We start from the raw sequence: 21,978 nt of genomic DNA on the forward strand, positions 1-21,978 counted from the left end.
TTAGAAGGGGGACGAGTATAAGGATTTAGGGGCGCTTGTCTCCCTCCGCCGTCTGGTCAAGCTGGCCGAGCTGCTTGTAACATCAGAACTTAGTTCTTGAGGGTAGGGGAAATTCGAGGGCTTCTTACACGGGTTACAGGCAATACTAGACATACATTGAACGAAACAAGATCCGATAATGAGGCATACAATTAAACCAATGCAGAGCTGTACAATAGCACTCAATCATCCTCCCGGCCAGCCAGCTCAGAGGGCTGATACCAATGGGGCAAAACATCATGGCTAGATTAGATACAACTTCTTGCAGCTCGATACTTTCATATGAATCAATTGGGAATTATCAGAAAGATTAAAACAACACATATATTATGTACATTCTCCACAGCTTGGTGATGTATTAACAATAAGTAATCCAATAAGCGGCGATTGTCTAAGATTAAGCAGCGAGTTCCTGCTGCTTTCGAGCCAGGCATCAGAGAGCGGTGGGGTAGAGTTGATAGACCCATAGGGGCACAGGCCAAACTGACGATAGTCTTAGTGTTATGGGAAACAAGTCGGGGACTCCACAAAGGGGAGTCATAGGAAACCTCTCCGCCTTGGCTAGAGCGGCTCTGTCGCTCCCACGGCAAAGGGGTCGAGGCGGAGAAGCACGGTGCTTAGGCTCCGAGGTGAAGCCTGATGCAAACAATGGTGAGACTGACAGTAGAGAGTCCCGGCAGGCAGATGGCGGGAATGCAACAACAACAAATCGATGCTTCTAAAAAAAATTAAGGCATGCAGTAGCTTCAATAATCAGTGGTCATAGTACTCAGCAATTCCTTGGAGATTACGGCTCAATGGGCATAAAGGGGCAAGGCATCAGACATTGCGTTGGCAACAATATATACAAGACATGCATGTTTGTAGATGGGCGACATCATATAAATAGAAAACAATAAACATAGCTAAACAGTACATAGGCTAGATGTAAGGAAGGAAGGCAACCATTGGTTGCATAATTGTCAATGCATGGCTCTTGCTGTTTTGACTACAAAGCTACAGGCGTGGTGCAGAGTCCATGGGTTTCTCAGGCGTGGGGAGGCACTGATAGTCTTTAGCATTGCAGGTTCAGTGACTCTCACGAGCAAGGTTGTGAGAGAAGCGTGTTCAACAATTATTCAAAGGCTGAAAACAGCCCGGAGAGTTCAAGGGTTAATCTATCAGGAATGTTCCTGGCTGCAATTGAAGTTTCAGCCAGAGTGACCCAGAGGGAGAGAATGGCGGCTGTAGATGAGGAGCAGCGACACACAGCGTCAACCTTTGAGCCATAGCTGGCCCAGGCTGCCATTCCCCTGGGGGGGGGGGCAGGGTTCACGATCTCCGTGGAAGAATGGGTGTACTGGTTCCAGAGAGGTCCACTCCCACCCAGCCCAGGCTGGGGGGTGATCGGGCTCTCTCAACAGGGCGTGAGTCCCGGGATCCTCCAGGAGGCCCGGCTCCATCTCCCAGGATGGGGCTGGCCGGCATGGCGAGCTGGACTCCTGTATAGAAAGAGAAAAAAAACAAGCGGCAGCTTTTCCCCAGGGTTTTGCGTGCTGGCAGAGTTAGTTCTCTTATAGATGACAATGGAAAGCCCGAGCCCTGAGTGGGGGGGCGGGCAATTTTTGATAGAGAATAGAAAGAGTACTTTGGATATGGTCTGCTGGATGGAGACCTTGATTGGGTCAATAGGGGAACTACTCCCCTTTCTTTTCGTTGTTTAGCCAAGCTTTTCTTAGGTGCAGTTGGCCCATTCCGACAAGCGATCGCTTACAGCTGCATAAAGGCATTACAAAGGCAGCGAATTGCCGAGGGCAGGAGAAGGGAGAGGAACAGCAGATGGGCAAACGACAATTCACAATTATGGTATGTCGTAATATAGCATTCATAGGAAGAGATTTAGAAGATGCAAAGAAAACAGTTTCCTGGGCTTGAGGTTTGATCACACGAGCAATTTGAGGGGTTGCAAAGAAAGCCTTGTCAGATCCAGATCTAGAGGTGGGGTCGTCAGCCCATGAGAGAAGAAGGAGGGTGTGCAGAAAAGAAATTTGGGGAAAGAGGTTTGGGAAGTCAGCTCTACCTTCCCTCCTGTAGGAAGACTTTGGCGGTTTGAGCTCGCTTCCTACCGGAAAAAGGTTCTCAAGAATTTGAAGAAGAGTTTGAAGGTTTAAACTAAGATGGAAGTGACTTGGAAGCTTGAGTCCCATCCGGTATCTAAAGGAAACCTTACCGAGCTGTGTCCGTTGGCCGAGATGCTGTAATGGCCGAGAAGCCTTTCAAAGCGATAGCACACATAATCAGAGAAAAACTTTAATTGAAGCACAAGAGCATAGCTTAGAAGCAATGGAAAAATCCTCTTATGAGGCTTTAGGGAGGTCTCTCTTGAAAGGGGCAAGACATACAGAACATACATAGGCATACAGAGCACATATAAAGTAGCGAGGAGGATTGCGACTCTGATTTGAAGATCTTGCTCTCTCTGAGGTCACTGGCGATTTGCTGCCACTGGGAAAAACTTTTGGAAGCAGGGCTGCACGGGCTCTCAGAGGCTATAGAGATCTAGTTTGAACCTTACAGCTGGAGAGGGGCCAAGGGGCTTCTTCTTCCACGAGGACTTTTGGCTTAAAGAGCCATTGTCTGAGAGCATCTTCCCCTTTCCATGCCTCATTGTCCTGTAGATTGGCTATGGGGCATTCTGAGAGGTTCAAAGCGACAGTCCTCTTCCATCAGCATTTCTTTCTGTTGCAATTCAGTGACTGTATGGACTCTGCAATTTTGAAATCATTGCCATTCTGGGGACACTGGTGGAGAGCAGTGACTTTGGAAGTAGAAGGGGTTAGCAGAGCAGGAAGTACTATGAAGCGTAGGGGGGGGAGCAAGCTGGCAAGACCAGCCCAATGGTGCTCCCGTGGGGATGGGATCACTATACTGAGCTGGGGTGTGAAGATCTCATGGGGAGCTCGGAGGAAGGGTTTGAGTGCGGATCTTGGTTTCAGGCTGGGGAGATGCCAGGCCTTGGTGACACTCCCAGCGGGCATTAGGGCGCCGGTCTTAGACTTTCCTGGGGTCTTAGCCCTCTGAGAGAAGACCCTCCTCCGTCGAGGTGTAGGCCCCCAGCGGGTGGCAGCCTACAATTCCTCGAAGCCTTTCAGCTTGCCTGGTGGAAACACTTCGTCTGGGAGGGCTGTCTCATGGCAGCGGAGAGAGAAGTGGCTTCGAGAGGCTGGCTTGATGGTGAAAAGACCCGATATCCTGAAGCTTTGACATGTCTGAAGCCAGCTTCGGGGGTTCCTTCCTAGGCCTGTGATAAACTGCGGCACTCAGGCGTTCTCCTTGACAAAGCGCTTAAGGAGTTAAGCCCCACTGGGCCTCCTCGTTGTCAACCTGCCTCTTGAGGGCCTCCTAGACCTGTTCACAAACTCTGCATAGGGCTCTTGAGGCTTCTGCGGATGCTAGAAAAACTTTGGGTTGGCTGTCGGTGTGGGGACTTTCATGTAGAGCATTCAGAAGGCGACCGTAAGGGTGGCCACCGGCAGGCGACTTGTGCATTGGGGCTAGCGAGAAAGCAGCCATAAAGCTGCTTGTGATGGTGTAGGCATGACTGCCCTGCTAAAAGCATTGCTGGCGGAACTTCGCTCCCAGATCTAAGTGGGCTCAGGAGCATCTGCGGTGGTGGTCTTCAGTCGTCCGGAACCATTAAGTGATTCCTGCCGTTGCCTCTGGCATGCCTCTCGCGTAGGGGCTGAAGTGATTCCCTCATACCGCGCTCGCTGCGGAGCTCAGTGAGATGTTATGGCAAAGGGCGGTACTTGACAACCCGCCCGAACAATACCATCCTCCCCTCGGTATCTATGAAATGGGCCGGGGCACAATGCGAGAACTCGGCATCGTCTTCCGTCAGGGTTTCTTCTTTTGCAGATCGTGGCTAATAAATATAGTTTTGAAAACCAGCCATTAAATGGCTAGCGGAGGTCTGATGGCCGAGGAAAATGAAGAGACAAACAGAGGAAGGCGGCTGGGCGGCGAAGGAGAGTTTGAAATAGGCCGAAGAAGGAGCAGGGGCAGAAGGAGGACGAGCGTCCAATTTGGTGGATAGAGAAAATTCCGGGGTTGAGAGTGAAGGTGAAAGGTCGAAGGAGAGTGACCCTGCAGCAAAGGGAAGTACCGGTCTGCAGGCTGATGGCGACATAGCGATGTCTCCGTCAGTAACGGCCAGTGACTTGTCGGTAGCGGGCTCTGTCTTGAAGAGTCGCCCGATGTTTCTCAATCCATAAGATTCAATGTCCCCCCCTCTGGGTACCACCGCCGGACACTGAGCTTCAATCCTCAACCAATTTTGCGCCAGCTCCTTCTCTTCACAGGGACCCTGCCGCGCATTTAAGCTAACGCTTTCAGTTCGTCAAGCGTGCTTGTCATAAGCCCTGCTTTGCAAGCTCCCATGCTCCACCGGTGTTCCGATGGACCGAGAGAAGTGTCCTGGGGCCATGTGTCTGGATCGCCCGATCCAGGACAAGCGATACCGAAGCGGTGTGGCGTCCCTGGATCGCGCGATCAGCTGATTCCAGTATCGAAGCCCTTTCAAGCGGTGGAAGCAGGGTGGAGGTTAGAGGATTCCCGGGTTTTCGGCACCAGCTTGTAGTGCGACCCGCGTGGTCAGCGTAAGAGCGAGGAGCGAAGACGCGGCGATAACATCTGGTGGAGATCGCCAGCCGTACGGGAGCCCGGAGGTCCGTGTTCCTAGGTAGTCTCCCGCGTGCTCGTTCCTGGCACCTTTTATTGTTATTCTATCGGGGGCGTGTGGGAGGGAGGACCGGGGGGAGTTCCGGGAGAGCGGGAGGCTGAGGTCGGGAGATCATCATGTGATGCATGATCTCACCTGGCTACGTGCGGAGAGGAGCGTAAGCGTCTGAGCCTAATCCTCACCTGGGGGCAAGACCATTGTCCCTGCGCCCGGTGACTGAGCCAGACAGTTCATGACCCGTGACTCATAGGGGGATGAGAAGGTGGGGGTGCGGTGCGACCAGAAGGCCGTAGGTCCGTTGGCGTCCCAACGTTCTACCACGGTGCTGCTGGGTCAGCAGTGCATTACTACAGTAGTGTAACAAAATTAGAGCTTCTATCACACATTAAGTCATTTTCTGTTGTGTTTTCTTTCAGGGCTTTGCAAGCCAGAGACAGTCTTCCTGGCTGTGCGAAGTAGCTGTCTAAGTACTGCCACCTGATGACTAAAAGGAGCGCCAACAAGCACAAACCTGCAGTATAGTTCAGCAATGGTGCAGGACAGACAGTTCCTTTGTGGAGGACAGCCCTGTCCCTTACTCTGGTTTCACAGATTGAGAGAGACATTTTGGAAGCATCTGTGCCTGCTGCATAAGATCTAGGCTGAGCTTCTAGTTCCCTTCTTATTGCACGTATCTAAGTCTTTGCATGGCCTCAAAGAGCTCCAAGCGTTTAACTTGTTCCCTATGGCCATAAATGAGCTAGGTAGGCAGCCAGGCTTTCCTTAGTCAGTGTGTTGTTCCATTTCCCCCTGCAGGTTTTCTTTTATTTCTTTTTATTATCCAGCCTCTCTCTCCCTCGCCTGGCCGTTGGGTTACCAGCTCTGGGTTGGGAAATACCTGATTTGAGGGGAGGAGCTTGGGGAGGGTGGGGTTTGGAGAAGGGAGGGACCTCAGCAGGATTTAATGTCATAGAGTTCATCCTCCAAACCAGCTATTTTTTCCCAAGGGAACTGATCTTGGTAACTTGGAGATCAATTGTAATAGCCACCTGACAATAACCGGTGGGGTATAGTGGTTAGACGAGTTTCAGATCAGGATTTTGGAGACCTGGGTTTGAATCCCTGCTGTACCACAGAAGCTGACTGGGTTGACTTTGGGTCAGCTACACACTCTAAATCTCACAGGGTTGTTGTGAAGATAAAAGGGGAGAGAGAACAATGATGTAAACTACTTTGAGTCCCCATTGTGGACAAAGTCAGGGATATAAAGGAAGTAAATAATAATTATACCAGAATTATGGGGGACATATAAAAGGCATGTTGGATGGGTGAGATGGAGAGAAGAAGGAAAAGTTGAGGATGGGGGATAGGGCTGCCAGGAGAAGAAATACAGGAAATATTATAGGAGGGGGATACAGAAGACAGTGAGGGCCCCGACAACTCCTTGCAGGTTCCCTAACAAGCAAAGGGGGCCACCCTGGCCCACACCAAACAAATGAGCCCCGCTCAGCCAACACTGTGCAACTGGGTCCAGCCTGACACAACAACAGGCCAGCACAACTTGGCCAGAGTTTTCTCAGGGAAAGGCAGTCAGGAGGAAGGAAAGCTGAAGACAAGAGGGCAGATGAAGGTAGGTTGGCTGATGGATGGGAAAGAGAAAAGGGAACAGGAAAGGGAGAAAAGCTATGGAGGAAGCAAAAAGGAAATAGTGGGTGAGGGTTAATTGTGCTGTCCTGTGGGTGCTGCTTTTGTAAATGTCTTTCATTCTAGTATTAAAAATCTTTTAAAATGACATTTTGATCATTTTTCTTTTCATTTTTCCAGTCTCCCCACTCTAGCCACTGGAACACCCAATGAAAGCCTTAAACAAGAGGGGACGCAGCTTGTTCTCTTTATTGAGGGTAATAATTTGTGCAATACATTTTTTTAATAACCTTCCCTTGCTCATTCCAGAACGCTTTGTACCATTAAACTGCCTTTTCATTTTTCAGTGTTCTCGAAGAGCTTTTCATCAGGATCTGACTCACACAAATCCATCTAACATGTGTCATTGAATCTCATCTGAATAGGTGAATGGCTTCCTTTGAAAATTTTTATGTGAAGTGACATGAAACAGTCTGTCTGGGATAGCTGAGTGGTAATCCATCATTTGGATGGTGCTATTCTTGAGGCTTGGTTCACAGATCTATATATTTGCTTTTGCTAGATGACTATACCGTTATGTTGATTTGAGTGGATAAAAATGCCATCAAAAGTAAAAAGTCCATCCCATCTTAGAAAAACAATACTTTTCAACGGAGAAGTTTCACAGATTATCAGATGCCAATTGTCAGATGTGTGAACATGTGTGCATTGTTCAAGCATACAAACTTGCCTTATTTTGATGGGGAGCACCTGATTCATTCTTCTTGAGCTAAGTGCTCTGGGTAAAATAACAGAAGCCAGGCAGTCCGTTCAAAGTGTGAGGTTCTCTGCTGATCGCCTGCACAATTTACACTCTAGGCCTCCTACGCTCTATGTGGCTACCCCCAAGGCTACCCTTGAAGATGGTCTGGAAGTTGGGAGGCTTGGCAGCTAGGTTGTTAGCCAGTACATCTGGTCAGGCGCACATCACACCAGTTTTTAAGAAACTGCACTGGCTCCCAATTCACTCTCGGGCTCAATTCAAGGTGTTGACATTAACATTCAATGCCCCATTATGGTGAGTCCTGCTGACCTGAAGGGAGCATCTATGCTCATATGTACCTGCTCAGGCACTAAGATCACAGGGGGAAGCACTCCTGGTAGTACGTTCCCTTGCCAAGGTGCAGGGGGTGGAGGCACATGGGAGGGCTTTCTCTGTGATTGCCACCAAACTCTGGAACTGCCATATGCCTCTCTTTTATGGGTTTGGGTGCATGGCAAAGACCTTCCCCTTCCCCATGCATTTGGCTAGCCCCCCCCCCCCCCGGCCCCTGGAAACCCCATCTACAGCTGCTGGTCTGGGAGGCTGGATTACTGTTTTAATTGTTGTTTTGTTACATTTTAGTTATGTTTTGATTGTGGTTTCTATTGTCTTTAACCGGTGTAAGCCATCTAGAGATCCTGCCATAAGGCAAGGTATGAATATTTATACATAAAGTTTCTCTAGAATGGAAATAGCAACTTCCCAGGGCCGTTTTGAGTCAGGAAAATGTCATGAAGGGAAGGTGAAAGCTCCCACTACCTACAGGTCTAGGTGCTGCATGCACCCAGGAATCAAAATCTAAGCACAGAACTCTCAAAGCACGCCTCATCAAGGGGAGCCAGGAGGAATGTATAATCTGTGAAGCAGCCCTTAAAGTTTTGGTCATCTTGTCTGCCCAAAATATTGTATAGTCTTTAATGTCATTTCTAGTTGATTACATTTTCAGGTTTCTCTGTCCCCATACAGACCAATTTCATTTGATTAGGTAATCTTGTTTCCCAGGTAGCTCTAAGTGAAAGGAATGTAAATGGACAATGACAGCACATCACACAAGTAACCCTTTTGTATGCCTTTATTTTGAGTTATTTGACTTACAGGCACTGTGCGTTGGTGGTGTTTTATAATTCTGCAAGTTCTTTGTGTCATTGCTAATCAGGGAGAAATTGGGAGAGGAGAAACTACCTCACAGCAACAGTTCCAGCCTCCAGGAAGGTCAAAAGACATCTGGAGAAATATTTCACTTCTTTTAAAACAACAAAGCAAGGAATCTGGTTTTGCAAACAAGCTTACTTTTTTTTAAAACAGTGACTAATAGAAGCAATTTAAAAGCTAATTACAGTTTTAAAATGATATAAACTTATGCTGCTTCAAGGACTTTTCCCCTTCCACAAAGGTGGAAAAATGTTTTTAAAACTAAACTTAAAAAAAAGATTCCATGCTTTAAGACTTAGTGTTCTGTGCAACTTTTCAAAAATAGCAATAAATAGAACCTTTAAAAAACCCGAACACTTTTCCATGACACAGACGGAACAGAGACTAGTCCATAAGACACTTCCACAGAGGCTATTATTAAACAGCATAGGAAGCCTGAAGGGGAAAAGCAGTTGAACAGAGCAGCTATTTACAACAGCACTGAAGAACAACAGACATGTGCCCAGCAAGATATGAACAGAGGAACCCCAGGAGAGCTGAGTCCTTCTGCAAGGTCTGAGCAGAGACTGCATACCAGCTAAGGGCCGATGACATTGCCCACCACCTCAGTGCCAGAGACTCTTGCTGCAGGGACAGAAACTGTGGCCATCCCATTGCAAGGGAGGCATCACTACTTACAACTTCATCTGTCATTTCCTCCTGCCCCCTCCCCAATGTACTCCACTTGTCGCAGCCTGGTCCAGATGAAACCACAAGTTGGGGGGGGGGACCGTGGAGGGTGGGGCAGGAGGAGATGGCGGGTGTGGAACAGGGTATAGTAACAGCATGTTTTAGAGGTATATGATATGTATCATGAACTGACAGAAGTTTTAAAATGTCAGGACTGAAGCCAGCTAGAAAACCAGTTCAGGATGATTTGTAGGGTAAACCAAACACAATTCTCCCTGGCAGGGTTTCTGCAGCACTTACTTTCCTTGAGAAATTAAAACACACCAGCAGCCCTTCCCCTCCCTACTGTTCTGTCAGCCGTTGACCTTTTAGCAAGCCAGTTCTGATGCAAGTAATCTGCTTAGTTCAGATGTTCCAGGAAGTTATAAAATAGGTTCCATCCTAAACTAAAGAGGCAAATGTTTTCACAAGACTAAAAGCTGCATAGGCATCATTCATGTGTGTGGCCAAATCAGATGTGCCCATTTCAGGAAGCTTCCTGCACTATTAAGAAAACAATAACCAGACATATGTGGGCCTAGTTTGGGTTGGGACCATGCCATGAGGTGAGGGTGGGGTTTTATGCTCCCTCCCCCCATGTGACTTCCCCAACCTGATATGGCCTTGGAGAGTTGCTAGGGGAACTGGCCTTGTTAGGGAAACTGGCATGTACAAATAGTAGCTCCCCAAGAAAGGCTTAAGGCCTTCCTCATGGTCCTGATTCAAACTGGGGTCACACTTGCCTGATATCTGGGAAAAGCCAGGAATTTTAGAAACAGGCACAGCTAATCTGGCCGTGAGAAAGCCAAACAGACAAATTGTGGTTACATTCGTGGGACTGAAGGGAGAGCCTTAAATCAGACATTCAGTACTCAGTGAGGTCCCAACTCCTTTCCTTTTCATGTTCCTTGCAGATGGATGAAAGGTATGTAAGCTCACAGTTCTAGAATTCTACTTGCAAAAAAAATGCTCTTTTAGATCTAGTTAACACCACTCTGAAATATGAAAATGGAATATTTTGCAAAAACGCACCTGAGAAATTGCTTATGGTTGTTAAAGAGCCTGCAATGTTAACAGAGGCACCTAAATGATGACTGCTACAGTCCTTCCCACTCCGTGTCTGTCCTGTGCCCTGACATGCTCTCAGGTTGCTCCAAAGCAATGGAAGTTTTCAGCAAAGGATTTTGCCCCACCAGGCTAAATCCACCTCAACAATTGCATCAAGTTAAATGTGAACCATGGAAGCAGCTTTATAGTCCACACAGCCGCTCAAATACTGCATAATAGTTATAAGCTGCCTAGAAATTACTGAATATACATTGACCTGGTATTGTTTCTAAAGGCTTTTTACAGCCAGCTTTCTAGGTATAAGGAGGTTAGTAAGTAAAAATACAGGAAGAGCACCTATGATCCACACAGAAAATGCAATTTGAATATATATCTTTAACTTCATGTCCAAATAATATACCAGCTTTGGACACAAGGGGGCAGCAACTAGCCACAAATGAATCCTTCTGGACCTGGTAGCTAGATAAAATTTTTAACATGATTCGGACACCATCTTCATTCAGCTGAAGAATATACGAGAGCTGTATAAATCCTTATATTAAGAGGCTTTTTGTATTAAAACACATACAAGGCAGGAGCCAGATAGTCTACTGTGGAAAAGTTATGCAAGTCATGGCATAAAAGTTCAACCGGTAGTGGCAAGTATTTGCTATCTGCTTCCATCCTCCGAGTGAAGCTTCACGTTAAGCATTTGTTGTGGCAGGGAATGAATGTATTTACACCTTAAATAGAAGGGTTTCTAACTTTTAGACTGGAAGGGAGAAGGTGGGAGGAAAGTGTCTTGTAGTGCAGTTCAGAAAGTCAGTTTGAAGGGCTGGTCCTGGGTAGCTGTAGGGTTGGACTTTTGGCTTTAATGCAAGTCTTCACTCTGAGCCAGCTCTGTTAGGATCTCAATGAGGTTATCCAGTCCCCAGAGGTAGCCATCCTCCCTGTTCCCTTCCACCCAGGGCACACTGTGCTCGAGGACTTGGCCCTCCGGAAGTGGCGTGGTTTTCCCAAAATCTATCATCCAGACTTTGGCTTGCTCCCTCTTGTCATGAATGAAGAGGAGGGAACTCCCAATGACCTGCAAAAGGAAATAGAAAAATGTTTTATTATTACAGGGCTGGGCTTAAAGTCAGGGCTTATCTAAAACTGTGGCTTGACAGTGGAAAGTTTATGGTTTAGCGCAAAATTCATAGTTCTTCAAGTCACTGAGATGTAAGTACAACTTCAGATGATCAGAAAAACAGATACATGTTTGTCAGTTAAGAACAAGATGAAATCCTGGTAACCACATTCTAGCGTCCTCCCCCCACCCCTTGTCACGTATGCTCTCACTGTCCAAGGATGAGAAGGTAATAAAATACCGTATATACTCATGTATAAGTCGACCCGCATATAAGTTGAGGCACCTAATTTTACCACAAAAAACTGGGAAAACTTATTGACTTGCGTATAAGTCGAGGGTGGGAAATGCAGCAGCTACTGGTAAATTTCAAAAATAAAAATAGATACCAATAAAATTACATTAATTGAGGTTAAATGTTTTTGAATATTTATTTCAAAGAAAAACAGTAAACTAGCTCTGAAAGTGGAAAAGAGGGTCAACAAAAACAATATGGTCTCAACAATAACTTTAAAAGTACAAGAACCTTAGCTCAACCAGCAACCAAGATAAAACACAAGAGTTAAAATCCTTCAAAACTGGATTTTTGGTCAGGGGAGGAATGTTTATGTTAGTAGTACCAACATTTCAGAGTATCTTTAGGAGATCCTCCTGATGATACCACCCAGGTTTGGTGAAGTTTGGTTCAAGGAGTCCAAAGTTATGGACCCTCAAAATGTAGCCCCATCTACTATTAGCTCCCATTAGCACAAAAAATGTGCTGAAAAATTCGACTTATATGCGAGTATGTATGGTATGTGTCACCAGTAATGCAGAGGGGAACCCTTGGACAGTCTTTCCTGCTTATCCAGGCAATCATCGAATACATCAGCTATTTGTTCAGGGAAAGTGATGGATGTCTAGCTTTTCAGGATCACAGGAAGGAGGATTTTTTTTTTACCTCATGGCACTTAAAGAATGGCGATGTTTCCAAGGTGGCACGTATCCCCTTCAACCGATTAAGGTAAGTGTTCTGAAGTTGCAAGAAAAGAATATTTTAAAGCATTTGAAAGCTCTTCTATGCCTCATAGCACAAACATTGCCCTTGCTGGCTGATAATTCCTAACAGAGCTCAGGTGCAAGGAGTTGTGAACACTGTGGAAAACAGATCAACTGGCACAAGTCTAGCGAATGACAAGATGTCACTCTAGTGTAGGGGTGTTCAACTCTGGTGCTTCAGATATTCATAGACTACAATTCCAATTTGCCATGCCAGCAGGGGCTGATGGGGATTGTATTCCATGAACATCTGAAGCACCAGAGTTGGATACCTTTGCTCTAGTGTGTTCTACATAGCTTTTATCCCCTCCTGTTGCTTGGGGTGGTTTTGCCTGGACCTCACTGAGTCAGGAACTAAGTAGCACTTGAGAGGAAATCAGGAGGACTGCAGGCTCACAGATGCCTCTGCTTCTGCCCAGAAGTCTCACTGGCAGCTTCTGGATCACTGGTTGGCTAGGAGTAACTTTAAGAGTCAGGATTAAGAGGTCTGTTCAGCTGTGTTTTTATTCATTCAAACCTTTCTGAAACACAGGATTTCAAGCCAATTTATTTATGTAAGGAGGACCTGGCAGTAAACAGCATAGCAACTTTGTTTATCAACTCAATAAGCTTCCCATGAGTTGCTAGCTATTGTAAACCATTTCAGTGAGATTGCAAAGGATAAAGAGTCACTCATCAGAGGCTTTATATAGTAGAGTCTAAAAACTAAGCTCTTTTATCCAGTTAGGCAACTTGCAGAGTTAATGCAAAAGTATGTTTGTCAGTTTTTCACCAGGCAATAAGGCAGCAGTAACAACTAGAAACAACCCTGAAAAATTGTGAACCCCTCTCCATGCATGCTGTTCATCTCCAGCCTCTGCCACACGGTTGCTGTTTGAGCCTCTTTTGCCAGAAGTCCATTTCCTTCTCACACTGAACCAACTATGTGATCATTAGAACAATCACAGACTACTGGATTCTTTCTAAAGATACAGATACAAAATGTTGCATCATTTCTTAGGCAAATTTATGTTTGTCAATCTTACCCTCTTGGGGAAAAGGGCACGTTAGCCCAAGGTCGCGGATATTAATTTAACATAGAAGAAAAAAAACTTATAAAATATAATATTATGACTCACCAGAATATTACAGTTTCCTTTGGTGAATTCCCTGAAGGCTTCCATGACCTGTTCTTTTGTCTTGGTCTTCTTAAAATCCCTGTTTACAGTGCCATCTTCTTTCTTTTAAAACCAATAATAAACTGTAAGCCCTTTACTGAGATGAACAGTTTTGTGTAGATACAGCCATGCAGTTCATTAAACAGGATGTGAAATAGCCTACTTTTAGGGCAGAGATAGGAAATAACCTTAGTTAAAAACAAAAACAAAATAACCACAGGAAAAGCCTGGACAGTATTCTGAGTGCCTGGAGAAGATAGGAGAAACTGCAGGTTTTTCCGCCTTTCAGTTTTGAACACAATACTTTTTCTTAGAGCTTGTCCAGCAGGATTACAAGAGTGGAAGAGAGCTGAAAACATCAGATTATTGATCCATCTAGATCAGGGGTAGGGAACCTGCGGCTCTCCAGATGTTCAGGAACTACAATTCCCATCAGCCCCTACCAGCATGGCCAATTGGCCATGCTGACGCCCACTGATAGGGTATGGTCCCTGGGCTATCTGGAAGAGCCCATAATTCAATCTAGATACTCCTTATTCTGACTAGAAGTTTCTTGACTCCTCAAGGTATCCTGAATAGGTCCTTCCCAGTCCACAATCCGTGGCATCTGCCAGCATATGTTTATTTGTGCAAGCATCCTTTTCATGCCTGCTTCCCAATTCAGCAGGGTATATGCACACAGGGTCTGCTTCTATGCACCCATTGCTCTTGCTGCAAATGTGTGATTTCAAGGAGGGGGGAACCATCAGAACTTCCTAACTACTACAATTTGCAAATCATCCTATAAAAACAAATTCATAACATGAAATCAAACTAATTATGTACATTTTGGATGCTTCAGAACTTCCTGCCGAGGTGCTCTTACTGTATTGGGAGCTGGTATTCATGGCTTCCAGCACTGGGTTGAAATAAATATTCCTACGCCATGCTTCTCCCAATATCTAAGTGTCTGTGTAAACAACCTTTGTGAAACAAATTGGGACACATATCCCCTGATCTGACTGCAATCACCGATTACCACCAGGGAGCTAATTCTCCCAAGCATTCTGGGGGCAGATTCAGCTTGTAAGCATGGTGCAGGGGGAGGAGGGGCTTCAGTCTTCCCTCCTATGCCATTTCCACAATCTGAAATGGTCATAATAGGAGGCTGTTTGTGGAAAGGCTGTAGCAAGATCTGTGGTCTCTAGCCATGCACGTTCAAGTTCCCCTACCTACATGGATAAGCATAGAAATTAAGCATGTTAAATGGATGGCACAATGCAGGGCAGAAGGCTGCAGACAAGCTGATACCTGTTTCCCCTTCCCAACACATTTATTTTACTGTAGATACTTCTGCTAAGCTTTCATTCTCCAATTAGGACCCAAAATGGCTCATAACATCGCTCTCTTCTCCATTTTATCCTCACAACAAGAACCACATGAACTAGCTGTGCCTCAGTGTGGTATGATAATGAAAAGTGGCGAACTCTAGTTTGGAAAACCAGATTTGATTCGATTCCCCACTCCTCCACATGACCGATGGACTCTAATATGATGAACTGGTTTGGTCCCTCACTTCTATACATTCCGCCTGCTGGGTGACCTTTGGCTAGTCACAGTTCTTTCTGAACTCCATCAGTCCAACCTACCTCATAAAGTGTCTGTAGTAGGGAGGGGAAGGGAAGGAGTTTGTAAGCCACTTTAAGACTCCTTAAAGGTACAGAAAAACAGGGTGTAAAAACCAACTCTTTTTCTTTATGACAGAAGATGGGATTCAACCCTGGGTCTCCCGAATACTTTTAACAACTAAATTAAGTTGGGTCTTGCATCAATGGTTGTTTGGAGCCATCCAGATTTTCTTAAGTCCATGATTTTCTTCATGTATTATGTTCAACTGAAATCTTCTTTGTTTACAAGAGAATATCATGCACAGGGGTTTTTTAAATGTCACCATATATAAATACACATGACAGAGAATGTTACTTCCCATTTCCCAAGTGTCTGCAACTGTGGACACCAGGGGAAAACATTTAAAGCCCTTAGAGACCCACTCCCACAACCCTGAGAATTGGGAATCATGTAAGCAGTGAAACCATGTACTGCAACATAGAAACAAGAAAAACAAAATTTCAGAAACCATTTCAATGGAACACCCTACACTAGAGTCAAATAAATGAAAAGCTGTTTTAAAAAGGCATTTTGACCAAAAAAAGTCTTGTTTTGAAGGTGTTTTTTTGTTTGTGCAGTCCAATGTGACTGCTTTTCCTGAGTTGCCTAAATTTCCGTGTTGTGGAAGTACACATACATGGGACTTTAAAACAATTTCCTGTGTTCACAGTCTCTTCAGCCACTGGAAAAAAACATCAGAGAGGAAAACGCCAAAGTATTAACTCTCTTTTAACTGTTCACTAGGACATCTAGATACCAGGTTTTGATCTAAAAAGCAGTCTAGGATGAAAGGGACATCTAAGGTTCACTTGGAAAATCTGCCCTAATAGGATTTCTCAATCCTTTCAAGTGCTTTTTTTCCCTAAGGAAGCTTCAGCAGGCTCACCTTTATTCCTTCAATTCTGAACCCCAGAGTTGCTGTGGAACTTATGGTTTCTCTCCACTGCATGTATCGGGGCTTGGTTACTGCATGTTGAGCATTCTCCTCTTCAGTTGGAGCCTCAGGATCTACTTCGATCATCTTTTGATACATGTCCTTTCGTAAACTTGGTTTCTTTCTGGCCTTTGTTAGTTCTTCCTCCAAGTAGGTTCTGCAAGAACAATACAAATTATCAATACCACCTTCTTTAACTATTCTGTTAACTCCCTCATGGCCACTTTGTGGGCAAGTTGCTGATCTCTTTTCTTTTGGTCCTCTAAATTCTATTAAAGTCCCCCCCACACACACCCCACACGCATACACAAGAAAGCTGGTATCCTTGTCAGCCAATTATGCCATCTGCCAATACCTGAAACAAATTCCATACACACTACAAGTTTGTACATCTAGTGCAACTGGGAATTATAATATTTTGTACTGTGGATTTCGGGCACCATTTTGTAACAACAAACTTGCAAGCTATGTGATGTTTTGAGCATATGCCAGTTTAATTACAGAACTGTATTATTTGGCAGAAATAAAGCTTCTATTTCTTAGCACTTGGCTACAAAACTGCACCTGATGTTCTGCTGATAATCTACTGTGTCTCCTTCCATACAGCACATGCTGTTTTGTGTTTAATTCAAAGTCCTAACTGCTGTAGCAATGTGCTAAAAACAGTGTTTTTCCAGGAGCCTGTTTCAACATTGCTTCTAGATGAGCATATATCAGTTTGCTTCCAGGGGAGTGTTTCAAAAGGAACATTTGCTTCCTATGATGAAAAACAGAAGCCAACAAAGCAAGTGTGGGCACACTTTACAGACCAGACATGGTCTTGGCATTTCATTCTCACGGATCTGTTCTCTTGGGAATAGTTCACATGCTCAAAAAATCAGCTCCATGTAATGCATCTGAAGTAGTCAATGGTCATGGATCCCCTCATGAAGATGATAAATAGAAGAATGTGCCAGTCCATGAATAAAACGGCAGCACCCTCCACAATTTTTTTAATGTACAATGTATTGTGGAAACGGGCAGGTTTGATCCCACAAACCATCAATGGAAGGCACTGATAGGTGCCAATCTTTCTACCTTTCCCCTCCCCTTCCAAATCTGAGATATTTTATTCACAGTCAGGTGGAGTTAGGAAGCTGCAGAGGGTAGGGGAAATGGGGTGATATCGTTCCCTTCTGACTCTTTTGTGAACAGAGCAGTTCCCCCTTTGCACTGCAGCATCTTGAACCACAAGGTTATTACTCCAAATGGGTCAGACAAAATGCTGGGAATAAGCTTTCCCAGGACAGAAAGGGCTGCTGGGAAGAGAAGAAAGCCCAAAAGATCAGCAGTCCTTGCGCAATCCTGGTGCTGGATCCAACCCAGCACCAGGACATATCTGTGATTGGGGTGTTCACATGAACTACTCCATACAAGCCTACACAAGCACAGATGGCTCAAGGCATGTTGTGTGAAGCCAGTACTGAAAACAAGGACCATGTTCCCAACTTCTCCAACTAAAGACCCACTGTGTAAAAAAAGCTTACATTTAAGAAACAAACCAGTGACAGCCAGATGAAATCACTCTCAATAGAAAATAAAAGCTTAAAAACTTGTATGTGGACCACTTTGACACATTACAATATCTCACTTGAATATAACATAACCATCTCAAGGTCCTCAATTATGTTATTCTTTTACAAACCACATTCCTGTTATCAAGTTTTGCTGACCTGACTTTTAAATCCCCCAAAAGAGACAAATAAAAATCATATTTGTCATACTTCAAAAAGCCTCTCAAATATCTGACCTTTTACAGAAAACAAGGGATATGCCATAATTAGTGACAACGATGTCTCAATAAGTTATGCCTCAACAGAGACTGTGAGGATTGGTGTATGAGAGAAAAGAAATGAAAAACTTATTAAAAACAAGAGTAGTTGTGTACATCATGCTACATGCTCAATTTTATCCTCACGAGAGTGTGTAGCTGGCCGAAAGTCATCCAGCGAGCTTCCATGGCAGAGCAAGGATTTGAAACCTGGGTCTTCCAGATCTTAGTCTGAAGCTCTACACTACACTGGTTCTCATAATGCAGTTGGGTTGGGTTGGTTTAAATTGCCATGCCAAACTGTCATTTTTTTTCATGATTTTAATATCTTGGAATAGCTCCTTAGATTGAAGAGTATTAAGGCTGACTGTAAAAACATGGCTTATCACTCATACACAGCAGTTGTATAAACGAATCTTTGGGTATAACGTGTTTCCTTCGAAATACATACAATAAGCAAATGCAATCAAGCTCTGATTGTCCATATTTTGAAGGGAAAGCCACAGTCACATGATTGAATTTCATAACTGCTCGATATTTCATACTTTGGAATCCTTTCAGAAGTGATTTATATAAAATTGCCCACATCATAGATCATGTTTGCATAATCCAATGGAGCAAACCTACTAACTCAGTTCACTTTTGCAGCTCATTTGGGGGAAAGGCAGCAAAGAGTCTGAAAGCCAGTTTTCTTTAGCTAGGAATTCCCCATTTGGCCACAAGAGGTCTCTGCCTTCTAAGAGTCAACAGTTCAAGCCGCTTTTAATGCCAGGTGGGCACTCCTGGCTCAGGAGACATTGGCATAAGCATAAGTCTGCCTGCCTGCTACGGTGACTTCTGCCCCTTAGCAATAAATGTCCTCACTGTCTGTTTGTGCTTTATGTGACTATGTGTTCATATTTTTGAGTGTTTTTATATTCATTTACTTAATTGTTCTAAATGTTTTGTATGTATTTATATTTCAAATTCTTTTTAAAGTCTGAAATGTTGTAATGTTTTTGCTTTAATGTTCGCTGTTTTTGGGACTTTGAATTGGGGGGAAAGAGCATAGAAATGTTTTTATAAATAATAAATCAATATAGATTCTTGTTTCATATATGTTTAAAGACTGAACGCCATTAAGTTGCACCCACAACTATAATCTTTGAAATATCTGTGGACCTAGCTGTGCAAGTTACTAAACAGTCAACAAAGAGTTGATGCCTTGGACTGGGAAGGTTGAATCTTTGCCAGGATCAGACCAAGAGCCATTAAAATAAAGCATCCTGTTTCGAACAGTGGCCACACACTTGTTTCCGGGAAGCCCTTATGCAAGACAACTATCTTCTCATAAGGTCACCATGAGTCAGAAGCAACTTGACGGCACTTCACGCACACACACACATTTTCTCTTAGCAGCTGGTGTTCACAGGTATACTGCCTCTAAACATGGAGGCTAAAGTTAACAACTATGGCTATGAAAAAGTCTTATCTCTTTAGAAGTTGCCACAATATCTTATGGCAGTTAATTCCACGAGTTATAAGAAAAGGACTTCCTTTTGTTAGTCTTCAATCTACTGTTAATCAAGTTCATTGGATGACCTTGAATATATTTAACATAAATTTTAAAAATACAATAATTCCATCTTCCCAGTGTAGCCAAAGGATGCCGCACAGAAATACAGTAAACACCAGGGCATCATTGGTGAGTTAAAAAGGCAACTATGGTAGCACAGTAGATGTATGTTACAGTTCTTGATCATTTAATTTTTAAACAACCTGCTTAGCATGGTAATACATTCTCATATAAATACTAGAGATATGAAACAGAGATTCCATAGTTTACTGCGGGGTCAATCAAATTGCAGTAACCTTCCATTATCTTTTGGACACAGATGTACTGGGGAGGGGAATACTGGTTAGCCCAGCTCAGAATGTTTTTTTTCCATTGGTTCTTATAGTTAATTTGAACTTTGCTTTGGCAGAGTCTAAGCCAAACAGACTTTTTCCTCACAAAGAATAAACTCATGGCACAGGACAGTGAAGGTATTTATCCTAGGAAAGAGAGAAGGTAACTCAACATTCAACGTGTCACCTCGGGTAAAGTTCCTGACACAAATATGCATTTTATCTGGGGTGTTTCTTCCCACACACTGTAGTCCTTCATTTAGCCCTTTATTTTAGTCTCCTAAATTTAATTTAAGTATAAAACCACACTGATCAGAATGTGCTAAGCCTAGTTGGCCTTTTTCCACATTTCATCACAGTAGAACTCAGGAAGAACTGAGATGACTGAAAGGTATTCTTAGAAGTGAACATTTTAACATGTGAAAATCCTCTTAAAAGTCATAGGCACACATAAAGGTCAAGCAATCTAGAATCTCCTTGGATTTTCCAGACACTCTGATTAAGGAGTAACTTGAAGGAGAGCTGCAGTGTATTCACTGTGGTTCTTATACATCAGGCTACCCCTCCATACATGATAAACATGTATAAACAGCAAGGTAGGATCCACGAGCATCCTCAAGCTCTTAACCTGCTCTGAAAAAGTCAACATTGCTCCATCTGGGACAAGTGGATTCAGTAGTTCTTCTAGAATATCAGCCTTCCCAATCAGCATTACTGCTATCTTGTCTGGATTCAGCTTCAATATGTCCCACCTGACCACAGCCTCAAAGCACCAGTTCAGAACCTAGATGGAAGCATCTGGAGGCTTGGATAATGAAATACAGAGCTGGGTTCCATCAACATATTGGTGACACCCAAATGCAAAGTTCTGGGCAGTGGATAAGAATGCAGTGGTCAACTATATCAAAGGCTGCTGATAGATCCAATAGTATCAGCAGGGAAAATTGTCCTGTCCAGTGTTCGGCTTTAAACAAAGTACTGAACCCAGACCTGAAACCATTACAATAGGTCAAGGGCATATGTGCCATTCGGAAATCCCGGAGCTTCTCTGCAATAACATACTCTTATCACCTTCCCTAGATAAAGTGAATCAGCTACCCAGTCCCTAGTCAATAAAGGTTTTTGGAGCAGCAGTCTAATAACTGTCTCCTTCAACACAACAGTATTTCATCTCTTTGGTTTCCCCTGCCTGTCTTCCCTGCTCTCCCTTTTCTTCCCCTTTTCCCCTGTGCTTCCCTCTAGCCCAGGGGTAGGAACCTGCGGCTCTCCAGATGTTCAGGAACTACAATTCCCATCAGCCCCTACCAGCATGGCCAATGTGAGTGGCCCATGACCTGACAGAGCTGATAGGGTGCTGAGTGGCCATCCTAATTTATCTGGAAGGGCGATTCCCTAGGCTACTAGCTAACATGAGTGAGTTTGAGGAAAGTTTATTTTAATTACCCTCTCCTTAATTGGATTTTATGACGCCTGTACAGTTAAGAATGTATGAATTTTTATTGTATTTTATCATACTGATGTTGTATGACACCCTGAGACCATAAGGGGAAGGGTGTCTCATAAACTGAAACAAGCAACAAATAAATAAATTAAGGCATAGGAGAAGTCAGGAAGGAGTTATTGTTTATCTTGCAGCTTCCCAGTGTCCTGTTATCTAGATTCTTTGCACCGGTCAGTGGAAAAACATGTTTCCTCCAGGGCAATTCAATATGTTACTTAAGGCAGAAAGCTCAAAACATACACACTTTTCCAAAGATGCAACCATCTCAGCTAGAGTTACACATGCACTGGGCTAGTTGTACACTTGAGTAACAGTGAAACTACAGAATTGCATTAATGGCCACAGCTTTTGGGAGGTTTATCCAGTCTAGGAGGCTGAGGTACTTTTAGTGACCCTTCTCCAGAGGCATATCTAGGGAAAATGTAGCCTAGTGCAAAATCTGGGTTCCCTCCCCCCCTCCCCTTATGGGCAGCCACCCTCTTCCCCCAACCATGACCGAACAACTTTTTTTGCACAAGGTCATCTCAAAATCACCATCACAAATCTGAACACAGCAATGGTCCCCTGAAAATATGCAACTTTCTGCCCCCCACATGACTGAATAGCTACAGCCAGGGGACATTTGACCCCATATGTCCCCCAGGTACACCCCTGCCCTTCTCACTCCGTGTTCAGATTCAAAGTGAAAGCTGTCATTGTCAACTGAAGGAGAAATTTCTAGTTGTTATGGAAGATTCAAAGCTACCCCCAACCCACATATTCTTGGTTACACATAGCAATAAGA

At 44.2% G+C, this 21,978-nt stretch overlaps 1 protein-coding gene across 1 annotated transcript in view; it reads right to left on the reverse strand.

Annotated features, from left to right (window-relative positions):
* Nucleotides 1-8,241: 8,241 nt before the first annotated feature.
* Nucleotides 8,242-21,978, reverse strand: part of ITPKB (inositol-trisphosphate 3-kinase B) — an 80,614-nt gene continuing 66,877 nt past the window's right edge. The window contains exons 5-8 of the mRNA XM_048507999.1: nucleotides 15,949-16,153; nucleotides 13,377-13,478; nucleotides 12,161-12,232; nucleotides 8,242-11,178 (exon numbers count right to left, since the gene is read on the reverse strand). Of these exons, the coding sequence (XP_048363956.1) occupies nucleotides 10,963-11,178; nucleotides 12,161-12,232; nucleotides 13,377-13,478; nucleotides 15,949-16,153 (595 nt within the window). The 3' untranslated portion in view covers nucleotides 8,242-10,962. The remainder of the gene's footprint in view (nucleotides 11,179-12,160; nucleotides 12,233-13,376; nucleotides 13,479-15,948; nucleotides 16,154-21,978) is intronic.

This window comes from Sphaerodactylus townsendi, linkage group LG01 (genome assembly GCF_021028975.2).
Source record: "Sphaerodactylus townsendi isolate TG3544 linkage group LG01, MPM_Stown_v2.3, whole genome shotgun sequence".
In the NCBI taxonomy this organism is placed as follows: Eukaryota; Metazoa; Chordata; class Lepidosauria; order Squamata; family Sphaerodactylidae; genus Sphaerodactylus; species Sphaerodactylus townsendi.